This window comes from Ciconia boyciana, chromosome 22 (assembly GCF_034638445.1).
Source record: "Ciconia boyciana chromosome 22, ASM3463844v1, whole genome shotgun sequence".
NCBI lineage: Eukaryota > Metazoa > Chordata > Aves > Ciconiiformes > Ciconiidae > Ciconia > Ciconia boyciana.
In genome coordinates this window covers 516,838-541,868 of record NC_132955.1, presented here as the reverse complement: position 1 = coordinate 541,868, position 25,031 = coordinate 516,838, and the positions used below count along the sequence as shown (strand labels likewise).

At 62.4% G+C, this 25,031-nt stretch overlaps 4 protein-coding genes across 6 annotated transcripts; 1 reads left to right on the top strand and 3 right to left on the bottom strand.

The window, feature by feature from the left end:
• Positions 1–50: 50 nt before the first annotated feature.
• RETREG3 (reticulophagy regulator family member 3) lies at positions 51–8,117 on the bottom strand. The gene is made up of 9 exons (XM_072885499.1): positions 7,728–8,117; positions 6,593–6,699; positions 5,330–5,360; positions 4,070–4,196; positions 3,277–3,361; positions 2,766–2,903; positions 2,177–2,256; positions 1,681–1,813; positions 51–1,161 (listed from the first exon to the last, which is right to left on the bottom strand). The coding sequence occupies exons 1-9, from the start codon at positions 7,907–7,909 to the stop codon at positions 728–730; spliced, it is 1,317 nt and encodes a 438-aa protein (XP_072741600.1). The 5' UTR covers positions 7,910–8,117; the 3' UTR covers positions 51–727.
• On the top strand, positions 8,099–16,250 carry TUBG1 (tubulin gamma 1). Its single transcript, XM_072885498.1, has 11 exons — positions 8,099–8,263; positions 8,531–8,643; positions 9,259–9,426; positions 9,687–9,755; positions 11,029–11,108; positions 11,712–11,838; positions 12,638–12,724; positions 12,976–13,125; positions 14,448–14,600; positions 14,921–15,082; positions 15,533–16,250. Exons 1-11 carry the CDS (start codon positions 8,215–8,217, stop codon positions 15,728–15,730), a joined length of 1,356 nt encoding a protein of 451 aa, XP_072741599.1. The 5' UTR covers positions 8,099–8,214; the 3' UTR covers positions 15,731–16,250.
• A 1,028-nt stretch (positions 16,251–17,278) lies between these two features.
• PLEKHH3 (pleckstrin homology, MyTH4 and FERM domain containing H3) lies at positions 17,279–25,029 on the bottom strand. Of its 3 annotated transcripts, none has more exons than XM_072885899.1 (13): positions 24,745–25,028; positions 22,243–22,298; positions 21,468–21,556; positions 21,058–21,252; positions 20,699–20,856; positions 20,418–20,541; positions 19,936–20,233; positions 19,620–19,827; positions 19,244–19,380; positions 18,997–19,117; positions 18,448–18,897; positions 18,184–18,375; positions 17,280–18,096 (listed from the first exon to the last, which is right to left on the bottom strand). In XM_072885899.1, the coding sequence occupies exons 1-13, from the start codon at positions 24,889–24,891 to the stop codon at positions 17,914–17,916; spliced, it is 2,358 nt and encodes a 785-aa protein (XP_072742000.1). In that variant the 5' UTR covers positions 24,892–25,028; the 3' UTR covers positions 17,280–17,913. The 3 variants fall into 3 exon arrangements, with proteins under 3 accessions (XP_072741999.1, XP_072742000.1, XP_072742001.1); XM_072885900.1 differs by having other exon boundaries at positions 19,253–19,380; XM_072885898.1 differs by having other exon boundaries at positions 17,279–18,096; positions 18,184–18,897; positions 24,745–25,029.
• Positions 22,311–24,736, bottom strand: LOC140662447 (uncharacterized; the record flags this gene model as incomplete). The annotated part of the gene is made up of 1 exon (XM_072885901.1): positions 22,311–24,736. A coding segment is annotated over one exon (1,929 nt), but the record flags the coding sequence as incomplete, so codon positions are not given.
• Positions 25,030–25,031: the final 2 nt, after the last annotated feature.

The window sequence follows — 25,031 nt, the reverse complement described above, 5'->3', positions numbered from 1 at the left end:
AACACAAGAGCAGCTGCCACACGTAGATGTTCTTTGCAGGACTCTAGTCATCACAGTAGATGTCTTATTGCCATTATGTCTCTTACAAAATAGCATCACTAGAAAGCTGGAACCGGGGATGAGTGGTCATCGCAAGTACAAACATTGTGGCCGTACGCCGTCATGTCCGCAACAGGAGCAAGGGGTTTGTTTCTACCCGGAGTCGGATATTGCTGGGAAAGAAGACTTGGATTCTGTGCACGTTTTAGGAGCGGGGAATGGTTGTCTTAAAGACAGAATAGCATTAAGTCCCAGACACTACGTCTGGGGGAAACCAGTCCCGTTCACCTGGTTGCGCATCAGCCCTGGAAGGTCGGCTCCAAGATTGTCCTTGGCGATGCTAAGTCGGTCTGACTGGAGGTCTCTAGAGCTGCAGACACCAGATTTATTGTCTTAGGTGAGGAAGTTTGGAGCAAGCAGCATCCTGGCAGACAGTGCAGGGCAACGCATGGGTGACTGTGGAGCTATCACATCAAAGTCTTTTCCCTATGAATTACCAGTGTAGTTTATTTTAAAATCCAAGGGAGGCTAGAGAGTCACAAGTCACAGTGGTGTTCCCAGCCAGGACTGGCTGTCGCGTCACTCACGCTCACAGAGGAGGCAATCTAGAGAACTGTGCGAGGCTTTTCCTTCCAGGATTCCCCTCCACGATGCGCAATAGAAAACCAGAGGGAAGTGGTGGGATTGCTTACTGGCCCCGTGAGCCAGCAGGATCCAGCTGATTCAGCTCGGACTGATCCAGCAGTTCAAAGTCATCCCCTTCCGCATCAGTGTCCAAGTCCGAGCTGGCCGTTCTAAGATAAGTCTTTGCACCTCTCTGGGGATTGTCGCTGCGTGAGGAGCCTGGCTGAGGGGCTCCTGACAGCGCGAGCTGTATCATCCCTCTGGTGACAAATCCGGCTATGTTGTTAGTAAGGTTCTGTACAGATGGCAGTGCGCCGGATTCTTCCTGGTCATAAGGGAGATGCAGATCTTCTGTCACTTGCGGGCGGTAAGCCAGACTTGGGATCCCAATGCTGGTGTCATCTTCGTCATCTATCCCAGTTGCTTCCGGGTTTATGGAAGGGAAGTCGGGGAGATCCCTGGCAAAAGATTCTTCTGGGTCACTGTGACCGTCCAGGTCTAGAAGAGGAGCAAGTGCTTTAAATACGCAGTACACGCCAAACACCCTGCAGGCACAGCACACAAAAGCCGGGCCATTACCTCCCCAAGACAGACTGTCTCTTGTCATCTCACAGACCAAACGCTCTTTAATCTCCCCCTCGCAAGCTGTTCGGGATGCCTGCAGACCTCCCAGTTCACTCCCAAGGAACACAGATGCTGAACCAGACACCTTCTGCCCGAGGAAAGCACCCCCTCCCAGAATTTGCACTGCAACCATATCCCTAGGGCCAGAGACTGGCAGAGCTGGATCTGCCTGTGAAGAGCAGCTGTCATCGCTCTACTAAAGCGCCTCAGGAATTAAGGAGGAAGCTCAGTTCTGAAAAAACAGGTAGTTGCATCTCATCTTAGCCAGCAAGACAGACATCAAACAGCTAGATCTCAAGGAGAGAAGGCAATGAACCCATTCTCCCTCCCACCCATCACAGGGGCACCTGCTCAGTATTCCACACCTTACAGAAACTGCCCATTTCCTCTCACCTTCCGATCCCTCTGTCAGGGGAGTCTGGCCCCTCGAAAGGTTAAACATCCCGTTTTCAGTGTAGGAAACCTCAGCATCCGAATGCTCCGAGTCAGAGATGGTTAGTTCCTTGGCGACCACAGAGTCATCCAGCTTTGAAATAGGAGATAAAATTGAAAACATCAATACCAGAAAGCTTATTCCTGTGCCTCAAGACAAAACACACGATCCAGTGGCCACTAGTTAAACCCAGTCCTCATGGGAGGCTGGTATCTGAGGCTCCTTTCCCACTTTACTGCCCAGCCTAGGAGACTGTAGTTGGTACAAGCAACGCTGGACATGCTTGAGCGAGACAGAATAGGAAAGACCTCTCTAAAGGGAGAATATCCTCATCTGATTTTCCATCACAACTCAGCTACAACGTGCTGGATACAGGGCCAAGCACTGCGTGTCCACGCAACGCAGCGAGTTTGTTCTATTCAGCTAAGCTCTTCTATTTCAGAGACGCTTCGTTACCTTGGGACAAAATGCAGCAAGCTCCTCTTCGCTGTCACTCCCATCATCCACAGCCTCCCGATTAAGGGATCGGCGACGCACTGCCAGAAACCAGAGTCAAAGCTTATTATTGCTGCTAGGACAAGGGTCTCTACAGGACCAGCATTATGCCGAGCAGAAAAACCCTGAACTGGCAAGCTTGGACATAACGTAACAGCACGAGCACAGCATGTTCCGCAGCAGAGCAACGTGATCTTTTCTGCCGTGGGCTGCTGCAGATCTTTTGCTGAGATGAACACGTTTAGCAGCTACCTTGCACCGAGTCCTTCCTCTTTTTTTCAGTGCAACAGCAATATGGAACACACAGTTCTGGCAGCTGAGAAACAGAGTGGCTCAGCACCGTGAAGAGCTTACACCAACTGCTAACTGGGAGATGTCTGCGGAGGCAGAGCTGCCTCGCTTCCTTCCCAAAGCAGTTGCAAGTTATTTGCCAAGGGTGCTGGAGTGACTGCCACGCCATACGTGCAGCCCTGCCCCACTCCAAGACCAAGGGCTCGATTCACAGGCTGTTTCAGGTACCAAGGGTCAGAAACGCAGTACAGAAACTTACGTTGCTTCTCCCGCTGCTTTGATATCATGTAGCCTCGAACGCTGAAATCCAGCCGCTGCAGAGCTGGCTCCAGCTTCATGTACATGCGCTGCCCCAGTCTGTGGTACACAGCAAGGGGCCACAGCAGGATGAAGAGCACTGAGGTAAGTGGGAATGCGGATTAGAAGTCTGTTCAGGATGCTACTTGGCAAACGTCTTGCCCATTTTGTGATGCAGTATATCACACAGTATGCAAGATCTGAGTACTGAAAGCAATACTGCAGGAGACAGTTGGAATTGGTGCTATCACCTCTGCCAATTTAACAAAATTGAGAGGCCTCTCTGGACCAGAGACCTTAGAGTCCTGGTCAAGAACCACCACATTCCAGGCAGAATGTATTGTTTTACATTTTAAAGCCATTCACACAAGCTTTCCATTTGAGCAGAAGAGCCCCATCCCTCGGACATTCAGATCCCACTCATCTCTACCCCTTTTCACTTGTAAGTCTGTATTGGCACAGAGATTACTTACACAGCAAGTATGAGAGCAAGAGTCCAGGGATGTACCGGCCCAGGACAGCCAGGAAAGTAAAGACTCCACACACTAGAAGGCAAAACTGAAGACATGGGAGACAGTGAGTTTCCAAGGTTAAGCAGTGGATTCACTCGTTTCTTGACCGTCTTGTTCTCTGCAGATTCTCAGTCAAGTCATAATTCTAATGACAGTGAAGCCTTCCTAGCGTTCAACTACTCCGCCCTAGGACTAGCGCAGACACAGGAGGTATCTGGCTTCAGAGCAACAGGCAGCACACCGAGGCCTCTGCCTCAGAATATGAGGAGCTTCCCAAAGCAGGTACGCTAAAAGCAAGTAAGAGGCTAAAGAAGACAGAAATCCTCGAGGTGAAAAGGACAAGGACAGTACTGCTGTGTTACAGGTTCCTCTCTGCATAAGCCTCAAAAAAAGAAGAAAAAAAAAAAGCTTGACACACTTTTCAAACTGTTAAAATCCAATGAGGGAGATGAGTTCGACAAACACTTTAAAAAGCTAGAAACCTCCAGAAGGAGCAGCTACATTTTCACTTCACTAGTGCAATCAACATGCCGACACTCGTTTTCTCCTCCCTCCTCCACAACCTGATTATTCTGCCTGTGCTTTCTATTCCTCTCCACCACTTAATAGCCACGTTGCTGTGGGAGACCTCCTGCGGTAACCTCCCATGGCTGAATGCATTCAGCCAGCGCTGGGTGCCACCACAAAAGGATACTAGTGGTCAGCAGAGGCTCCACACCAAGCACTTTATTTGCTGAGGTCTGTACATTCTTACCTTTCCAGGGTTTTGCCTCTTGAAAATGAAGAGATTACTTAAGAAGTTGGTCCCAGCCACCCATCCTTCAGCCAAATGGTGACAGAGTTCTGGCACTCCGAGCAGCCGAGGGTGAACGTATCCCCAGCTGCAGTGAAGGGAAGAATTTGGGAACAGATATTACTGCATCGACATCAGTGCAGAAGTCACTTGTTACAAACACTTGTCTCAATACTACCTTCTCTTCTCCCCCAGCTGCCGGGCTCTAGAGATGAGGGTCAGATTGCCTTTCAAAACACCACCTTGCCAAAAGCAGCACTTCTACGTACTGTTCCACAAGCGTCCCAGTTCTCCCATAGCAGCTAAGGAGCAGTAATTTCAGTAATTCAGTCTTTTGGCTTAGACTAGTTTCCATGCTACTGGAGGGAAAGGGCAGTGCAGAAGCAACTCAAGCGAATCTGTTTGCTTTTTCTGCATTTATTTGGTCAACTGCAACCCCCAAGAATTCAGCACAAGGTTTACAAGCAGCCTTGTACCTTACTTAATATATTCAGTTACTTTGGAGGCATTGTCTTTGGCAAGTTCTATTAGTGCTTCTTAACTGCTAGTCACAAGTACTTGAAGGTTAGAAAGAGCAATTCCTTTTGTACCTGGGCCTCTTGCAAAAAAAAAAAAAAAAAAAATTGTCATTTGGCAACAGTTCAAGTGATTTAATCAGGAGCTGAGCATCCAGTGCGGCTCGGCAGCACAGGCAGGCAGAAAGGTGTGCCCAGAGAGAGGAAGGTGTTATTAGTAAGACAACACCCCAACATTTTCCAACCCATTATTAATGCTGCAGTCAGATCATAACTATGCAGTAACAACTTCTGGGACAAGCCTGCTAAACATTCCCTGTGCAGTCTCAGAAGACTTCATTATTTCCAAAAAAACGTTGTTTTCCTGCTACTGGAAGCCCATACAAAAGGAACTGCTTTTAAGGCAGCACCTCTAACTTAAGGGTGCAGGGGGGAAGTGGCAGGGGAAGTTTTACAACACTCAAGCAAGCATTATTGCAGGTCAGTATGAGGCAAAGATTAAGTACAATATAATGGCTTGGGCAAGTCAAAAACTTGTCACAATGGCTTGACAGAGCCCAGGGCTCCATCCTCCCTCCACTAAGTAGCTCACTTCTCCCCCTTCCTTCCTTGCTCAAAGGAGCCAACATTACAAGCACGTGCAGGTAATAATTACACGGTATCACAGCAAAGTACCAAACAGCAGAGGATTCAATTAGTTTCCTACCTCTCATTGTCTAATTCGTCAGGTCTTGCCACTAAAATATTAAGAACAGACACTACATTAGTTGCAAGGAATTTGCCATGAGAATGCTTAGCTCTTGGGATTTAAGTAAAGCTTTAATGAGCTGGGGAATACCTGGAGAAGACATTAACTGTAATTAAGAACCGGAGATGCATCACTCCGTCATACATTTTGGATGTGTACGTGTGACAGTACAAGACTGCAAGAGAGTATCCTTGTTGCTCCTCAGTATTTGTTGGACATTGTCCGGAAGGCTGCTCTGCTACAGTGACAGGTATTAGCAAAAAATACCACTTTCACTTCCCTCCCTTCCCCTGCATACACCCAGACGGCAAAGGAAGAACAGCTTGCTTACTGAGAGGCATCAGAGATTTAAGTTTTTTGATACTTTCTCACCCAGGCTGGGATTTGAAAAGTGACACAGGGATGTACCAGTTATCCTGACAAACCGAAATCAAGGTTATGAGGGAGCTAGACAGACACTTCCTCAACACTTCAGCCACAGAGCCTGAGCCAAGCTGCTGCTAGAAACCGAGGAAAGCTTTAATGTCTTCCCAAGAACTACAGAGAACAGAAGTCGAAGCAGAAAGCTGGGAGCTGTACTTGCTAGTTAGTTAGGGAACCACCTCTGAGAGCATGCAAACCATACACACTGCTTCAAAACCAACCTGTCCATGCAAAGCCAATTAAATCCTGAGCTGCTAAGAACGGTGGTATTCATGAGTATATTAATATCACAAACAATTGATAGAACCGCTTTGTTTACTGAAAGCTTTAGACTAACTTCATTAACAGCCGTTAAGATGCCTCTCCTTTCAAAGAAATCTCTACTCAACAGCAAGGCTGGGACTCATCCTCGTCCTAAAACATGAAGCTGGTTTATTACAGATTCTGAGGAAAAATCCAGATGTATCCCACGTGTGCTTCAATTTCTTGCTCTTGTACTGAATGCTCAGGTGAATCAGTGCTTCAAAACCTGCACTAGTTCACGTACACCAGGTGTTTCAAGATCATGAGACAAATACCAGTGTCACAGGCATGAAAAGCTCTTCTGATGTTTATATAGGTTAGGATTTTCCAACTCCAGGAAGAACATGCCTACCGTATTCTTGCCTGCTTCTAGACTCACAAAGCAAAAACTCCAGGATTTTAACTATTTAACTCCAGGTAGTGCAGAGCCTATATACCTCTAGGGCCAAAAACAGTGCTTGATTTGCTGGTATCAACTCAAATGTTGCAACTTACCTCTAATTTCAGGCCAGATTTTGTTCTTCCACTGATCTAGACAAACCACTACTATAAGAGTAAATGCAACCAGGAACAGCAAGCGAAGAGAAGTCAGAGCAAAAAACCTACGGGGAAGAAACAAACAAATCGGTACCGACCAGATCTGTGCAACACACACTAAAGGGGTAACACAAACTAACTCAAAACGAATCAGTCACTCAGTAACAGTTATAGCCAGAAAAAAGCAAGCAAGTGCTAATCAGTCGGCATCCAGCCTGCCCGCGCTGCCTGGTGGGGAGCTTATCAGGCAGCTGCCGTCAGGCTGCTTTAGGGACCCTTATCTGCCCGTGTCGTTTCTAGCACGACAGCCCTGCTTTACAGCTCACCTGTCAGAGGCGAGCAGAACCTGCTGCCCTTCCTCCGCTGTTCACTGAATAGTTTGGGGGTTGCAGATTAGTTTTATGCTTTCAGGTAACAGGGAAAATGTGCTGAGAGAGACAGAGCTGAAGCAGACATCAGCACTTCCAGGTTCCTTCCTGTCTGCTGAAACAGGTCAGGGACTCAAGCTCTTAGGCGAGCCGCTCGGGTTCCACCTCCAGCCGTGACCTGTCCTCAGCCAGCGCGGGGGGACCCGGCTGCTCTGCACGAAGTGGAGGGAGCGTTCCTCCCCGGAGGGAGCGTTCCTCCCCGGAGGACTTGCTCGCCAGGTCCTGGGAGAAGGGGGACGAGGGAGCCATGAGCGTGCCCTGCGCTGCAGAGGGGCCGGCGGGCAGGGTGCCCGTCCGCTGGTGCCCTCCGAGCGCCGGCCTCTGCCGCCTGCGCCCCCTCGAGACCCACTGCCACGGGGGGAAGACCCGTCAGGGCGGCTGCGGCGGAAAGCAAAACCTCCCGCAGCCCAGGGCGTCCTGCCGGCTCCCGCGCTACCGAGCCCCGGGGGAGCCGAGCCGGGGCTGCGCGCACCCGCGGCCCCTCCGCCGCAGCCAGGGGCCTCGGCGGGACGCGCCTTCCGACGCAAGCCCGCTCCGCAGCCCGCCGCCCACGCAGGGGAGCGGACCCGGGCCCCGCCGGGGCGGCCCGCGCCGCGGCCCGCCTCCCGCCTCCCCGCCAGCCGCGGCCCGGGCCCCGCCGCCGCCCCCGGCCGCCGCCCGCTCACCAGAAGAGGCCGTGCGCCGCCGCCCACCACAGCGCACTGCGGCCCGGCCGCTCCCACACCAGCGCGGCCTGCGCGGCGCTCAGCAGCGGCTCGTAAGGCCCCAGGCGGCCCCGCAGCGCCGCGCTCAGCGCCTGCACCCGCCGCTGCCGCTCGCCGGGCCCGCCGGGCCGCGCCGCCGCCATGGCTCCCTCACGGCATCAACATCCGGCCGCCCCGTGCGCGCGCACGGCCTCCGCCAGTATGGCGGCCCCCGCCGCCGGAAGCAGGGCCGCGCTGGGCGCCGCCATCTTGGCGCAGGCGCGGCCGCCGCCGTCTGCCAGGGCGCAAGCGCGTTGCCAGGGCGCCGCGAGGGGCGGGGGCGGGCGGCGCTCTCCCGGAAGTGCGCCGCGCGCACGCGCAGTGCGGTTGGCGCCGGGCGGGAGACGCGGCGGGGCAGCGGGGAGCCGGGCGGAGGAGCGGAGCGGAGCGGAGCGGAGCCTCGGCCGCGATGCCGCGGGAGATCATCACCCTGCAGCTGGGCCAGTGCGGCAACCAGAGTGAGTGGGCGCCCGGGGCGGGCGGCGGCAGGGCCGGGCCGGGGGAGCGCGTCCCGGGCGGGGCCGGGATGCTGTGGGGGGCGGGGCCCGTCGGGGCGTGGGCGGGGCCTGGGGCAGGGGCGGGGCCTGCCGGACCGGGGATGCTCCGGGCTCTGCCCCGGCCCGGCCCGGGGGACCGGCCCCGGCCCGGCCCGGCCCTGCCCTGCCCTGCCCTGCCCTGCCCTGGCCCGGCCCGGCCCGGCCCGGCTGACCGCGCCCCCCCCGCAGTCGGGTTCGAGTTCTGGAAGCAGCTCTGCGCCGAGCATGGCATCAGCCCCGAGGGCATCGTGGAGGAGTTCGCCACCGAGGGCACCGACCGCAAGGACGTCTTCTTCTACCAGGTACTGCCGGGCGCTGCCCCTGCCCGGGGGCCAGCCCTTGCCGTGCTGGGACGTGGAGCGGGCACGCTGTGCTACGGGACGCGCCTTCCCTCGTCACCGGGTTGATCCGTGCCCGGATGAGTGCAGGCAGGGCTGTCTGCGGCTGCTTCAGCTCTCTCCAGCAGCCCCCCCCGCTCAGGGACTGGGGGGCTGACGCTGACCCTGGGCCGGTTTGAGTGGCAGCCTCAGCCAAGCGCTCCTGCTAGGCAGTACGCTGCCAGGGCTCCTGTCTGCGCTCCAGTTTCTGGAAATGGATGTGTTGTGGAGGCAGAAATGCGAGGCTGAGGCTGCCATAGGCGCCACCTTACGTAACCGCTGCGAGCGAGAGCCCGTTAGGGGAGAGCCGCCCCCCCTCCGCCTGCGCGGCATTCAGGGTATGCTCTGGGGCACGTAACGGTGCTGCATTACGGACAGGCCGTACATTACAAGTTTCCCTTCCTCCTCCTCCCTGTCAGGCGCCGGCCGTGCCGAGCTCTCCCACGGCCAGGGGGTGGCACACGCACTTGCAGTTTCTCTTGCAGTAACAAGCGGCGCGGAGCTGCGACTGCATCATGATCTTACTGCTCCTTGTTAAAGGCAGATGATGAGCACTACATCCCGCGAGCCGTGCTGCTGGACCTGGAGCCCCGAGTTATCCACTCCATCCTGAACTCCCCTTACGCCAACCTCTACAACCCAGAAAACATCTACCTGTCTGAGCACGGAGGGGGAGCTGGGAACAACTGGGCCAGTGGCTTCTCACAGGTAACAGCTCTGGTGCTCCTGGGTGCAAACACAGGTCAGCTCGTTAGGCATGAGGCTTTATCGTGGCTTTCTCATGCCAGGCTCAGTACGTGGTTTCTGAAGAATACCTCATCATTTGTCAGGGACTTACGCCTGGCACTTTGTGGCAACCTGGGCATGGGGTCACATTGCCAGTCTGACTTGGCTTCACACCAGGCTTGAGGAGCTCTTCTCCATTTTCTGTGGGAAAGGAACAAATCCTGATCTGGTCTCTCTTGCAGGGAGAAAAAATCCACGAAGATATTTTTGACATAATAGACAGAGAGGCTGATGGGAGTGACAGTTTGGAAGTAAGTAAACCAGGGGATTTGGATCCACTTGCCCTGCTTGGTGTTTTCAGAGCCAGGCTGCTGTTTTATAAGGTCAAGCTCAGCCCTTCAGTGTACGCAGACTTCCTCAACTTGCTTCTGGGTGCCGAGCAGAGAACACGTAGAGAGGGGAACTAGGGAAAGGAGGTCTTTCCCATCACAACTACATCTGCCAGTCTTTCCCAGAAATCTTCTTACTGTACGCTCAGCGGGGCATTTTTCTGCCCCAAATACTGCTTGCATTGGGCACTTCCACAGGACACAGTCCGCAGGAAGAGTTCCAGGCATTATGGTGCTTTTTCCTTTCGCTGTTGCACCTCCCTTGCATGGCTCTCCGCTGCGTCAGCTGAAGCAGGACACACGCTGCTCGTCCTCCAGTGCAGGCCCTTGTGGGTAGGGAGGGCTGTGCTGGAACAAGGCACCTGCTGCCCCTCTGCCTGCAGCAGAGGAGGGAGCCTTGGGCTGCCAGCAGGAAGGTGTTTAGACTCAGAGTTGCTGAGTGGTTTGAAGTCCACGGAATGAGCGCAGGCAGCTGCAGCTTCATTTTCTCTCCAGCCGGGTTAAAGGGGCACCGGGGTATCGACAGCTCTTTGGCTGCTTTGCCGTGTGCCTCTGGCAGGACCTTGGCCGCCGTCCGTGTAAACCCGTTTCCTGTGCGTAGACAGACAGGGCTCCCTGGTGTTTGTGTCAGGCTGTTACGTGGCAACAAGGGAAGGGAAAATGTCATCATAAAATAAGTTGGCAGAAGATCCAAGAGCCCGTTGTGGGACCTGCAGCAGGTGGGAAGTGCCCTGAAGTCAGGTAGAGGGAGTTTGGCCTCAGGCAGTCTAGAAGGAGGGGAATGGCATGGAGGGCCCAGGGAAAGGGCTGAGAACGTGTACCTCCATTTTGTATGACCGACTGGACTCTGAAGGTGACGTTGGAGCTATTCTGAAGTCTGTTCTGGGGTGGGAGGAATCGAGGAGGCTCCTGAGCAGCAGTTGCACTTTGTGGTGTGTGCAGAGACGTGGATTCCACCCACTCTGGCAGAAGTGGCCTGATGAGCGTGTGGCTGTCGCTGTGGTCTGGAGGAGCCAGGGCTAACCTCCACTCTGTCCGCAGGCGTCAGCTCTGTGCTCTCATTTGGCACAGGGGGAGTTCTCGCCCTGGCTGGCGAGTCTCTGCTGGAGGTGGTGGCGGTGGCACAGCATGCTTTGCTCTGCCTGCTCCTGGGCTGAGCTGGACCTTGAGCTGCCTGCGTTCTGCTTCCTTCCAGGGGTTTGTGCTTTGCCACTCCATTGCCGGTGGAACGGGCTCCGGACTGGGCTCGTACCTCCTGGAGAGGCTGAATGACAGGTGAGCGTTCAGCCTTGTCCCCTTCCCTCACGGCAGAGTCTGGCCCAGCCTGGGCACCCTGCCAACGCGGGGAGCTGGAGAGCGCTGACTCAGAGCCACCACCCCCACCCAAACACTGTCTTGTGCAATCCCTGGCATGCTGCCCGGGGAAGGGATGGCTCCTGATACGCCTGGGGACTTCAGAGGCTCTGAAACTGGACTCACGCTGTCCAAACTCTGCCTCCCCTCAGCCATTCTTATCAGGCAGCTGCCTTCTGACACCCTGACTGAGCAGGGGAGGGTGGGAGGCTCTAGCTGTGGGCTCTGAGCTGCCATCCCTGCCTGTTTCAGCTTGCAGCCTCTTGAAAAGGCTTGTAAGCAGCTGCTTAATCAGCCTGCGGATGGCTCAGCCTCGCCTGTAGCTCCGTCTGGCAGCCTGCTCCTGCACTGCTAGGGTAGGCACTGCTGGGACGAATTCTCTCCCTCCCTGGGAGCCGACTCTGGCATGCAGCGCTGGTGACTCACTGCTGTCCTGAGCCCTGGAGACTGCAAAGGGAGCTTGTGGGAGGAGAGAGTGTTGGCTTGGTGGTGTTAACCCTTGAGATGGCTGGGCTTTCTCACCAGGTATCCCAAGAAGCTGGTGGAGACCTACTCGGTTTTCCCAAACCAGGATGAGATGAGCGACGTTGTAGTCCAGCCGTACAACTCTCTGCTGACGCTGAAGAGGTTGACTCAGAACGCTGACTGCGTGGTAAGAGTCCCGCTGTGTGTCAGGCCAGCAGTGCAGCCAGCTCCTGCGTGGCAGCCCTGTCCCCAGCCACTCAAAAACGCAGCTTTTCCTGGGGCAAGTGCCATAGCTGTGTGGGGTGAGTGCCACGGCAGCGTGCGATGTGCCTGCGAAGCCCCAGGCACAAGAAGAAGTGCACCCCCGTCCAGAAGGACTGAGCAGATGTGGTGGCTCCAGGGACAAGGGCTCTGTGCTAACTCCTGCTGAGCTGTCCGGCTTGGCATTTCTGCCTCCGGGATCCAGCAGATTCTTCCCATGGCAGCGAGGACTGGCTGTGCTTCCTCTGTGTAGCTGCGCTGCAGCCTTCTACTTGAACTTGATTGCAGCATCACTTTCAGCACCCACAAGCCCCAGCCAGGCAGCATCTTCAGCCTGCACCAGGGCCTTCGGTCAGGTCCCAACCAAGACACTGCTCGTCCCTCCCAGCTTATCTCTGCATGTGGCAGGGCAAGAGCAGCTGCGCCAGAGCTGCTGGGGCTGAAGGTTGCTGCGAGGTGCTGGCCCAGAGGCAGTGCTCTTTGGGAGAGCGCTGGGGAGCACAGCCAAGACGGGAGGGAAGAGCTTCCATTGACAGTGTCGGTTACGCTCCACAGATGAGTCAGCTTGTGGTTTCAAGTGTCTGCCACCTGCCGCGGAGGGCTCTGCCAGGCCGCGGCGCTCAGGGCCTGGGCTGGGCCATCCGGTGCCCTGGGACACGTGGCCAGGGCTGCCCTTCCTCAGGCTGCCTCCGAGGCTCTTCACAGAGCCGGTTTTTCTCTTGCAGGTGGTTCTGGACAACACAGCCTTGAATCGGATCGCGACAGACCGGCTGCACATTCAGAACCCGTCGTTCTCTCAGATCAACCAGCTGGTGAGAAGGGCTCTTCCCTCTGGAGAAGCCAGCATGGGGCTTCCCCGCTGTCCTCGATTCGGTCTGAACCTGCTCCATGGGCTGGGCGTGATGGTGGGCAGCCTGGAGCCGTGAACGAGGGTCCTCTGCCCTTCCCAGGGGTGGCGTCCACAGGCGCGCCAGCTTCCCCTGGCACGGCTGCGTGAAGCAGGTTTTGAACGTGCTCTGCGACCACACGGTGGCACGGACACTGACCCCATCCTCTCCCCCAGGTCTCCACTATCATGTCTGCCAGCACCACCACACTCAGGTATCCCGGCTACATGAACAACGACCTCATCGGGCTGATTGCCTCGCTGATCCCCACCCCCCGGCTGCACTTCCTCATGACGGGGTACACGCCGCTCACCACCGACCAGTCGGTAAGGCAGCCTGCCAGGCATTCCTCCCCTTCCCCGAGGGCAGGAGCTGTCACGCTCACCTTGTAACATCCATCAGTCCCACGGTCTTGGTGTGAGCTGTAATTGTGTGTTCCAAATCCCAGGCCCGTGTGCCCACACCACGTGACAGCCACGTGTGATATGAATCAGACATGAGCAGGCAATCATGCTTGTGCTGGGCTACCTCCTGCGTGCATCAGGACGGCTGCAGCAGCTGTGGGAGGACCGACAGTATCTGGTCTGACAAAAGCCACCCTTAGAAATGATCGGAGCGAGCCCAGCAAAGTGGCCCTGCCAGTCCTGTCACCCTGGTGGGCCACCAGCCCAGGCCGTTTGGGTCAGAACACTGTTGATCATTGTCATGCCAAGACTGATCGTGGGCTCCAGGTGTCAGCCCCTTCCCGGGGCTCGATCTGTGTTCTGGGAGGGGATTGCCACTCCTCAGCTGCATCAAACACTACTGCTTGTGTTTAGCTCGTCCCCAGCCAGTCCCCCCTCACCCCCCCAGTGAGAACGGGGCAGTTCTGTTTTGAGAGGCACTCGTCTGCGTTGGCCACGTCTCAGTTGTGCTGGGAGCTAACAGCTGCTGTTCTCCTCTCGTTGTGTGCATTTCCTCAGGATGTTACTCAGAAAAGCAAATCTGAAAAACTGCTGGCTCTGAAAAGGGTATCGAGTGTGTGATCTGTCCTCCCAGGGAGGAGTGTGGGGAGGGCTCAGCCAGCAGCTCAGACAGTGCCTGGAGCGGGGCTGCCACACCGCCGAGCTGTCTTTGCCCTGGGCACTCCTCCGGGTGCCAGCCCCGGCTGCAGCCCCCTTGTCAGGCAGCAGCTGGGCAAAGCCCCTGGCAGCCCTCGGGGACTGCGTGGCCGGTCTGCCCACGGGCTCAGTGCAGGGCGAGGTGGGGAGAGGGTGCAGCAGGGAACGACCCCTCTCCTGTGCTCCAGCCCTGCTCCTTGCCTCGGCAGTGGAACAGGACAGAAGTTTGAGAGCAACAACATGAAACGTGTCCCTGTCACTCTGGTCTCAGCTGAGCTTCGCCCCAGCCCCTGCTGTGCTGCCGGGGGGGGGGCAGCTCAGCGCCCTTGTGTTGGAGCCTCCGCCAACGCTCCGGTTCTCAGCCTGGCTGTGCCTGTTGTGTGACTTTGGGATTTCCCTGCCCTGCATGCGGCTTTGCACGTGGCTCCATCCCCGGGGTGAGGGCTTCTCCGTCCAGCTGCCCTCCGCTCCTGTGTGCGTGTGCAGGGCAGCGGGAGGGCAAGGGAGCAGCATGCCCGCTCCCTCTGACCCCCGGCTGGCGTTTGCAGGTGGCTAGCGTGAGGAAAACCACGGTCCTGGACGTGATGAGAAGATTGCTGCAGCCTAAAAACGTGATGGTGTCCACAGGGCGAGACAGGCAGACCAACCACTGCTACATCGCCATCCTCAACATCATCCAGGGGGAGGTGGATCCTACGCAGGTGAGCTCCCACAGCCGTTTCAGATGTTGATGGAGATGGCATGGCCTGCCAGGGAAGGGCATGGTCACCGTCTTCCTGTGCGGGGACCCCACGGTGAGACTGAGCAGTACCTGAGAACTGGCTCCAAGTTGCTCCGGTGTGGGCCCTGGCCTTATGGAAAGGCTGGTAGTCCTTTGCCGTTGAGGAGCCTCCCTACCTGCTGTTTGCCGAAATCCACCTTCCTGAGCCCGTACATCCTGCAAGGAGCAGCTCCTGGGTCTGCTGGGACCAGGCTGCTTTGCCCCTCACCCTGCTGCCCCTTGCTGCTCTCATCCTGCCAGGTTCACAAGAGTCTGCAGCGGATCCGGGAGAGGAAGCTGGCCAACTTCATCCCTTGGGGTCCTGCCAGCATCCAGGTGGCTTTGTCCCGCAAGTCCCCCTACCTGCCGTCCGCACACCGCGTCAGCGGCCTCATGATGGCAAACCACACCAACATCTCCTCGGTGAGTGCCTTCCCTCTACACGGTGGGCAGCGCTGGGGCCCCACAGCTGCAGCTCTGATGTCCTTTCAGTCACAAACACGTCTTCTCTGGGGCTTTCACAAAGCCACGGCCAGGCCTGCAGATGAGGGGCGGGCGGGCAGGTCCCAGGGGGGCACAGCAGGGCTCAGCTCTGGTCTGGCGTCCCGTCAGTCCTGCTGCACCCCTGGTGCTGTTCTGCCAGGAGCAGGCTGCAGCAGGACTCCCTGGCCAAAGGCAGCTTCGGAAGCGCGAGATGGTCCTTAGCGCTGGCTGGGTGCAGGGTAGCAGCTACTGCCCTGCCGGCCTGGGGCTGCCTCCCTGCCTGCCTCCCTGCCTGCCTCCTCCTAGGCAGCAGCCTGAGGAGGTTGCCCCCCCTGCCCCGCGGGATCCCCAGGGATCTCTGGCCCGTCTGACCGCTGCGCTGCTCTCCAGCTGTTTGAGCGGACGTGCCGGCAGTACGACAAGCTGCGCAAGCGGGAGGCCTTCCTGGAGCAGTTCCGCAAGGAGGACATCTTCAAGGACAACTTCGACGAGCTGGACAACTCCCGGGAGATCGTGCAGCAGCTGATCGACGAGTACCACGCAGCCACGCGCCCCGACTACATCTCCTGGGGCACGCAGGAGCAGTGAGTGCCCTGCCTGGGGATGGGCGGGTCCCACGGCCACCTCCACGCATGCCAGCAGGGCTCGTCTCTGCCGTGCCCACGTTTAGCACCCCTCAGCGCTGCCCGGCCGTGGTGGAGTCGTCACACCGGCTGCACACGCGCACGCTGTGCTCCTCAGCGGAAGCAGCTCTGCAGGGAGCAGCACTGCCCCTGAAGACCCTTGGCGGGGGACAGCCTCCACTCCACCACGTGCCCTGGCCCAGGACGGGACTGGGGCAGCTGCACGCTGTGCTGGTAGGGAACCTCCGTCCGTGGGAGGAACGCTCGCTCGGAGGAGGATGAGAGCGAACCTGGGGGCTTGGAACAGGCCTGGCCCGAAGAGTTGGGTGCACACGACCCCTGTGGCCAAAGGCTCTGTGTGGCTGAGCTAGTCCTTGCCCTGGGCAGGAGCCTTGTTCCTCCTTCGCCAGATCAGGCCTGGGGCACAGGCTGTATCTATATTTTTGTAGGTTATTTTGCTTTAATAAAGGCTGTTCCTGCACTGACGCTGGCTGCACGGCTCCTGGAGCAAGCAGTCGGGCAGGGAAGCAGCTGCAGATGCTGCCAGGGCCAGCGCTCGCCTTGCCCAGCTGGCCAGCCCCGCTGTGCAGCTGCAGCCCGACAGTGTCCCGGCTGGGCCGGGGACTGAACCGGGGCCACCGCTCACCTGCACATCCCAGCGGTGCGCGAGGCCGGCCCTGCCCTGGCCGGCAGCCAGCCGGCAGCGTGCTGTCTGCGCCCGGGTGGCACTGGGCGACTGCTATGGCAGAGCCAGAAATACTGGAAGGACCTGCTGACGCGGCTGACCAGGGACAGGAGCCGGCACCGCCCTGCCCGCAGAGCATGCGGTGCCCGCGTTAATGTTTCAGAGGCCCCCGAGGGGCTGGGGCTGCCCTCACCGCTCTGGATCCGAGGTAGGGGACAGCACCGCCGGGAAGGACGCGGGCTTGGGGCCGGCTGGTGTCGACTCGGGGGGACATAGGGACAGACACGGTAGATCCGGTCCTGCCCCGCGTGAGTCAGGCTGCGAGGGACCGGGGTGTGGGGCAGCGCTGGCACCGGCCCAAGCCCAGGCAGCCCAAGGTGAGAATTAGCCTTTTCCTCTGACCCTGTGGCACAGAGCAGCAGGCTAAAAATACCCGCCCGCCATGGCAGCACCGGGCTCCCACGCCCTCTTTGGCACCAGCCCCGCGGAGGCATCCGCTGCTGGGGCAGTTCCCCCCACCCGGGGCGGCCAGTGCCAGGGGGTGCCGGGGAGCTGGACACGGAGCGGGAGCGCTGCCTGTGCTGTTGATGAAATGCCAAAGGGCGCAGCGAGCAGCCTGGCTGCCGGCGCTGGCCGGAGGGACGGCGGTCCCTGCCCCCAAGGACACGCTGTGCCGCTCCTCCCCGCCGCTGGTGCCTGTCCCAGGCTCCGCTGCACTCGCTGCCCCGGGGATCGGACCGTCCCTGCCTCCCACCGCAGGCCCGAGCTCTGGGACGGGAGACCCAGCCTTTCCTTTGTGCATTTATTTAGAAAAACAAACACCACCACCCCCACCCCCCCCAGACAGAACTGACAAACTTTACAGAGGCAACATTGAGGGGCCGAGCCCCAACCGTACCAGCCATCACCCCACCGGCCACCCCTGCGCCACGAGCCCTGCCGCGGGGCCACTGCGAAGTGGCAGGGCCCGGCCGCTTGGCCAGGAGGAGCCCGCTGATCCCTGAGGCAGCTCGGCCAAAAGCCGCCTGCAGCTTTCCAGGAGGGGTGGGTTCAGCGGCGGGACAGACGGACGATGGCACAGCCCCGCTGCCCGGCACCCCCTGCCCCGGGCAAAGCCCCCGGGGCGGCAAGAGCCGGGACGTGGGCAGAGGTGCCAGGCAGCACGAGTGCTGGAGGCGAAGGCACCGGGCTACAGGGGACGGGGACGAGCCTGGGGGCAGTGCAGGGGGCCGCAGCACAGCGGCCCCGCTGCCCTCCAGGGAAAGTGCTGGGAGACGTGAGGGGCGCAGGCGTCTCGAAATAAATTAAGGAAATGGCCAGAAAGGCAACGGCGGCACGGGGAGCACGAGCCCCCGTCCCCCTGCTCCGGGGAGCAGCTGGGGACCTGCACAGACCTGCCGCTCGCTGCCGGGCCGGCCGCCCTCCCTGCGCCGTCCGTTGGGAGCACCGCGCCGGCCACCAGGCTAGCTGTGGAAGGAGCCCACTGGCGGCCGGTGCTGCCAGGGCCTGGCCAGGGGGCAGAGCTCCTGAGGCAGCGCGGTGGGGTCTGAGGCGGGGGGGCTGGTGGCCGGCTCCTGGGGCCGAGGCGGCCGCTGGGCGCCCGCCGAGGCGAGGTACGTGTTGAGGAGCTGGGCGATCTCATCCACCTGCGCGGCAGAGGGGACGCGGGGTCAGCCCGGGGCGCCCGGCAGCCTCCGGGGGGAAGGAGGGATGGAGAGATGGCTGCCCCGTACCTGGGAGGTCTCGAAGAGCAGGTCCCGGTCCTCCACGGAGAGGCGGAAGGTGCTGCTGTCGGAGGCGCCGAAGGAGGAGATGCGGCCGTAGCAGAAGCTGTCCAAGGGCTCGGGCTCCCCTGGCTTGTAGAGCGAGACGGCCTTGGCCCCGATGCCCAGCCACAGCCGCTGGGGCCTGGCCCCCGCCGGGCTCTGCAGGAAGAGTGGTGTCAGGGCTGCCCGCTGCCAGGGCTGCCCGCTGCCCCCGCCCCACCGCGGCCTCACCACGCGCAGGTCGACGTCAAAGAGCGTGGAGCCGAAGCCGGGCCACTCCCGCACCAGCGCCACGTAGGCAGCCATGGCCTCGGGCCGGCCCATGCCCTGCAGCAGCTTCCACTTCTCCACAATGGCAGCCATGGTGCTGGCCCCCTCTTCCCGCAGGCGTCCCCGCAGGCGCTGGTCCCGCTCCGCCCGCTGCTTGGCCAGCGCCTGGCCCCAGAGCCCGCCGGCCAGCAGCCCCGCACGCAGCCGGGCCCCCCGGCACTTGGTGGGGGGCCGGCGGCGGGGCGGCGGCAGGCGGGCGTGCAGCACGTGGGGCGGGAAGAGCTCCTCCAGGCGCGGGAAGGGGGCGTGGGTGGAGAAGTCGCTGTTGAGGCTCTGCAGGCGCAGCGCTGCCAGTGTCTGCAGCGTTTCCTCCGACGTGGGCACGTAGCCTCGCAGCACCATCTCGTGCGCCTGTGGGAGAGCGAGGTGAGCCGGCACGGCACGGCACGGCACGGCCACGCCAGCACAGCATGGCACGGCACGGCACAGCCACCCCCGTGTGGTTCTCACCTGCTCGAAGAGGAGGGCGAACTCCAGGCTGTCGCGCGGGACATTGTCCGTGTCCAGGAAGCCGTAGTGCTTGAAGCAGAGCCGGCACGGCGGGTCCTGCTCCCGCTCCTCCCCGGCCAAGCTGCAGCAAAAGGGACCGGCCCCATCAGCATGGGGGCGGTGGGGGGGGAGGCACCCCCACACCGTCCCCTCCCACCCATGGCCCCCCAGCCCCTCTCCCCCGTAGGCAGCAGAGCGGGACATTTACTTTTCAAACCTGGTGAGGACGTCGGCCAGCAGCGTGGTGCTGCCCACGGGCTGCTCCCGCCGCCGCGACTGCTCGTAGAGTGCAAAGAGGTTGGGGCTCTGGGACAGACCCAGGCGCGACACCAGCTCCTGGGCCACCTGGGGCGAGACAAAGGCAACCGACGGTGACTGCGTTTCCCTGGCCACGGCGCTCAGGGCTGCAAAGGGACACAGACAGGTCATGGCGGGCAAAGGCAGGCAGCCCCCGGCCCCTCTCCCCCGCGGCTCAGCTGGGAGAGACCCACAGGAGCCCCTCACCTCCCACGGCACGCTGCCCACCCAGCCCTGCACGCCGAAATGTCCCGAGCCACCAGCCCGGCGCGGACGCGGCCCCTCACCTCCTCGGCCGTGGTGTGGGAGCTGATGGCCACGCTGCAGGCGGGTGCCCCCGGGCAGTGCACGGTGCAGATCATCTCCTGCCGCTGCATCAGCACCAGGATCTCCTCCAGGGAGGGCACGCACTCCCGCCCCTTCGTCTTCCCCAGCGCCTCCCGGATGAAGCAGGCGTACTTGGCCATCTCCGAGGTGGGGAACCGGCTCTCCGTCCTGCAAGAGATGCCAGGAGGGTCACGGCGGCACTGACCCGATGGGGGCCCCGGCACCCGGCGAGCTCCCTGCCCGCAGCTGGCACCCGGCAGCTCTGCCAGCACTCGCCTGTCCAGGTGGAAGCGCAGGAAGCGCAGGACGGGCGGGGAGGGCAGGAAGGTGCAGCTCATGCAGGTGAGCAGCTGCCAGTAGTGCAGGTCGCCCTGCCCGCCCGGCGCCGGCGGCTCCGTGGTCTGCTTCACCAGCTGGCAGTAGATCTCATCCACCAGCGGCGGCAGGTCCAGGCAGGTCTGCAGGACGCCCTGCATCAGCGGCACCGGGTCCCGCTCCAACTCCAGCTGCTGCAGCGAGTTGAAGAGCTTCACGGCCTCGTCACGCAGCGTGGTGTAGCTGCGGGGACCGGGGGCTGCGGGACGGGACGGGGGTTAACAGCCAGGGGGCTCCCCCAGGCCCCCCCACCAGCAGCCAGGCGCCGTACCCGCACCCGGGGCCAGACAGAGCCCAGCCCAGCGCCTGCCCACCCCGCGCAGCACCCAGCCCTGCCATCGCTCCCGCCAGCCCAGGGCGTGGGACCCCCGCCCGCCCCTCACCGCTTTGGTCCAGGCTGCCGTAGGGGAAAGGCAGCAGGGGAGCATAGAGGGGGCTGCTGGTGTAGCGCAGGATCGGGTTGCAGCGGTAGATCTGCTCCAGGACCTCGGGGCTGTCGCAGTGCTCCTGGAGGGCGAAGCAATGGCAGCAGCCGCAGAAGGGCTGCCCAGCCCAGTGCCTGGCACAGGCACCCACCGCCACCCCGGGGCACGTGAGGCCCCGACCCTCCGTCCCGGCCCTGCCGACGGCTGCACGCGCGGGCAGCCCTGTGCCACAGACTCACCTCGATGTCGCGCATGAGCAGCTGGGTGGGCGTCTGGACGGGCGCTTTGCTGTCGATGACTTTCTGCACTGCGCACACCCAGTGCACGGCCTCGTTCAGGTGCTCCGTGTACAGGCGGTAGCAGTGCTTCCTGCCAAACACCGTCACGCTCCAGTAGCCTGCGAGGGACAGACAGCTCACCCCGCTGCCCACCAGCACCCTCGCCCCAAGGACCTCCACCCCAGCCAGGCCGGCTCGATGCCCTGGGGCTCGGCATAGCCCCTCATCTGGGCAACGGAGGCCCCCCGGGGCTGGGAGGGCGATGCAGGGCACCAGGGGACACGAAGGTGCAGCCCAACCAAGGGGCGCAGGTGCCTTACCCGTCTCCTTGTAGGTCTGCTTGTCTGGCCAGAGCACGGAGCAGAGGCTGGTGAGCACGAGGGAGCCCAGCCGCCGGGCCCCCTTCTCGTTGCTGCTGTAGTAGTCCAGGGAGTCGGGCGTCAGCACGAACCAGTACTTCCGAGGCCGGATCCAGGGGGTCTTCACGCCACCCCGCACCTCCCGCTGCAGCCAGCCTGGGAAGGGGAAGCCTCAGCCCCCGCTGCCAGCACCATCCGCCCCACCGGCCCTCCGGCACAGGGCAGGGTCTGCCTGGGACCAGCCCAGCCGGTGCCTCCTGCCCCTCTGGGACGGGATCCAGCCACAGTCGGGGCACGATCCTGCCAGCCCCGGCTGCGTCCCAGCTACTCCGGAGGCAGAGGCCTCTGTGCCCCAGCCTGGCTGTGCCCACCTTTCACGAGAGCATCAGGGTCATCCTCCACTGGCCCTGGGCCCTTCTCCACAATGAGGCTGCGCATCTCCTCTGCGACGAGCAGGGACCTGGGGACAACACGGGGCTGAGCCCGGGTGCCCGCGGGTGCCTCCCATGGCCCCTGAGTGGGGAGGCGGCCTGCGGGCTGGAGTGAGCTGGGTCCCGAGGGGCTCGGTGCACCCCGCAACCCCACGGTGGGAACGCAGCAGAGCCATCGGGTGCAGATGACCCTGGCTAAAAATAAGCTGTTTGCAGTCGCGGCCCTGCCAAGGAATTCGGAAAATGAACAACCAGGAAGGAATGCTGGCAGCAGCATCAGCACTGGGAGGATGGGGAGCGAGCAGGCCCCTGTGCCCCAGCACCCCGGTTCCCCGGGCACACACTGCCCCAGGGCACGGCCTCCACCGGTGGACGTGGCCCGGCAGAACCTTCCTGCCCGGCAGAGCCTCCTGGCACAGGAGGAGCCATCCACGGCCCTCGTCGGCTAAGCCCGCGGCAGCCAAGCCATCTGGCATGGCAGAGGGACGGAGACGTGCCCGAGGATGCACCAGGGACGGGGACGGAGCACAGCAGTCCCGGCTCTGCTGTCCTCTGCTCTAGCCAACAGACCAGCACAGCATGGTGCCGGCCGCATGAGCAGGATGGTACGGCACACACCGGCACTAACGCGTCCTCCCACGGTGTGCCAGGCCCCCAGCACCATGCAAGGGACTTGGTGGCATGCCCGGCGGGCTGGAGGCAGGGGCTCACTCACCGCTCCGAGCCGCTGCTGCTGCGGGTGGGCTGGCTCAGGCTCACCTCCAGGGACCCCTGGGGAGGAAGGAGACGTCTCAGCCCCAGGTTCACCACCTGACACCCCCAAACGTCCCCCCGATGACTGCTCGCCTCCTCGCCAGCCCAGCTCTGGGCCCAGAGGGACAGACTGGTGTCCTGCTGCCACAGGGCAGGGAGTCCTGGTGCCCCCCGCAGCTCCGGCAGGAGTCAGGGCTGCAGCTGGGGCACCCCGGGAGCGTGGGGGCAGCCACTGGGCACGCTGGCTGCGTATCCTCAGCTGACCCGGCAGGCTGAATACCGTGCAGAATTGCACAAGGTCAGTGCTGAGTAATACGCTTACGGCACAAAGTCCCATTGTAATGGGGCCGCTGACTTCCTGCCCGCGGCGGTGGGACACGGCGCAGGGAAGTCCCTGGCCCCGCAGCGGGACAGGGGCCGGTTCCTCCTTGCGCAGCACAACTTGACATGGACGGTGCCGCTCACGTGATGACCCTGGCACACGTGCTGGGACACGAGGCAGGGCCCAGGCACAGGCAGGCACCGGGTCAGGCAGGGTGCCCCAGCAGAGCGGGGTGTGGGGACGCAGCAGCGCCGGCAGATGCTGCCCCAGGAGATGCGCGGGCGCTCCCGCCAGCTGCAGCCCAACAGGGCAGCCGGAGGTGCGACAGGCCAGAACGTGCCACGAAACGCCAAGAAAAAGAGGCGGCTGCTAAAAATAGTGGCAGGGAGGGGGGAGCTGCTGCAGGTACGGCTGCGTCGCAGGGCAGGGCCGGGCGCTGCTGACCCGCGGCATTAAGGGCACCTGTCGCACAGCGCCGGCTCCCGTGCACAGGCCCCGCTCCTCCGGCGACCGTCCTGCCGCCGAGGCCGCTGGCAGGGAGGGCTCCACGCACTCCCGCGCGTCCGCGGGCACGGAGATGGTGCCCAGCTCCTCGGCCACGGCCCGCGGGAGGAGGAGGTGGCGGTGGTGGCCGGCTCCTTCTCAGGGATATAAATAAACGGGAGAGGAGCCACAGCGGCAGGGCCAGGACAGCTGCTCCCACGCTCCCAGGAAGGGGCGGCCGGCGCTGCGGGTTTCCGAGGACCCCCTGGCCACGGCGAAGGGCTCCCCAGGGAGCTGGCGTCACGGCCGCCCACGCCAGCCCGGACCTCCGGAGCCAGCACAGCTCACGGGATGTGGGAAGCCCAAAGACGGCTCCTGCAATGCCGTGCCCTTGGCACTGCCACCGGTGCCCGGAGAGCCCAGCTCCAGCCCTGCCGCTGTCCCTACTGCCACCGTCCTGCAGGGCTGGCACTGCTGGGGAAGGGGACTCCCTGCCAGGGCACAGCTGGGGGGGGGGAGCGGGCTCGGGGCCGCCCCAGGCCCGCGCAGCCAGGGCGGCACGGCGGCAGCAGGGCTGTGCTGCAGACCCTGTGGCGGGCAGGGGGAGAGGGGCCGCAGCAAGCGGGACCGGGCCGTCACCACCTCCCGTGTCCCCTCCGGGCGGGGCCGCGGCCCCGTGGCTCCAGGTGCAGGAGGCAGCCGGGACGGGCAAGAGGAACCCCCGGGAGCCGGGGTTCCCCCCGCTGCCCCACGCTATCAGCCGTCCCCCACGCAGCCCGGCCGGAGGAAGCGCCGGTTTCCGCCGCTCCGCTTCCCTAAACAGAGGAAGCAGCCGGAGCGGGGAGATCCAGGCCTGCTCCCCGCGCCCGGCACGTGCTCCCGGGGCGCCTTGTGCGGGAACGGCCCCGGCCTGCCCCGGCAGGTCTGTGTGGGGCCGCAGCCGGTCCCGAGGGACCCGTCCCGCGGGGACCCTCCGCACCCCGGCCAGCCTGCTCCCGGCAGCGGCACAGGGCAGGTTCGGCCCCGGTGTGGGAGCCGGCACCGCCAGCCCCACGGCTCCCGCCCCGAGGAGCGGGCGCGGGCAGGGCAGCGCTCGGTTCCCCGGCAGCGCCCCGGCTTCGGCTGCACCCCAGCACCCGACGGGTGCCCGGGTCCCGCTGCCGCGGCACCAACAGGGGCCCCGCGCTGGGAGCCCCACGCCGGGATCCAGCCGGCAGCGGCCCCCGCAGGGCCCCGCACCCCTCGGCTCTGCCCCGCGGGCTCCGGGACCCCCAGCGCCCGCCCGGAGGCTGGCCCGGGGCGACGGCTCCTCGTACCCGCCGGGCCGACCCCCCCCCCTCCCCGCCCCCGCGCCCTGCGGGGACCCCCCCCGGCCGCCGGCGGGGACACGCCAAGGGCAGCCCGGGCGGCGGGACCGGCGGGGACGTGCCCGGGCAGGCGGCGGCCGCGCTCGCCGGGGCGGCGGGGACCGGGAGGGGGCCGGGGCAGCGCCGCCGAGCGCGGGGGCCGGTGCCGGACGGCCGGGCAGAGCCGGGCAGAGCCGCGCCGAGCCGGGCAGAGCCGTGCGCCCCGGGCGGGAGGAGCCGCGCACCGCCGGTCCCGCCGCGCCGTGCCCAGCCGCGGCTCCGGTGCCCGTCCCGGTGCCGGTGCCGGCCCCACCTGGTCTCCCTGGGCGCGGAGCTCGAAGGACGCCTCCTCCTCGGCCTCGCCGTCCGCCTCCCGGTCCGCCTCGCCGTAGTCCCGCCGCAGCAGCGTGAAGCCCTGCCGGCAGCACAGCAGCCACCACAGCCCGCCCGGGAACGGCATCGCCCCGCCGGCACCGGACGGGACGCGACGGGACCGGGACGGGACCGGCCCGCCGCCCGCCCGCGCCGCACACCGGCCGCCGCCGCCGGGACCGGCCCCGCCGCCGCCGCCGCCCCGGCCGGGCCGGGCCGGGCGCGTCA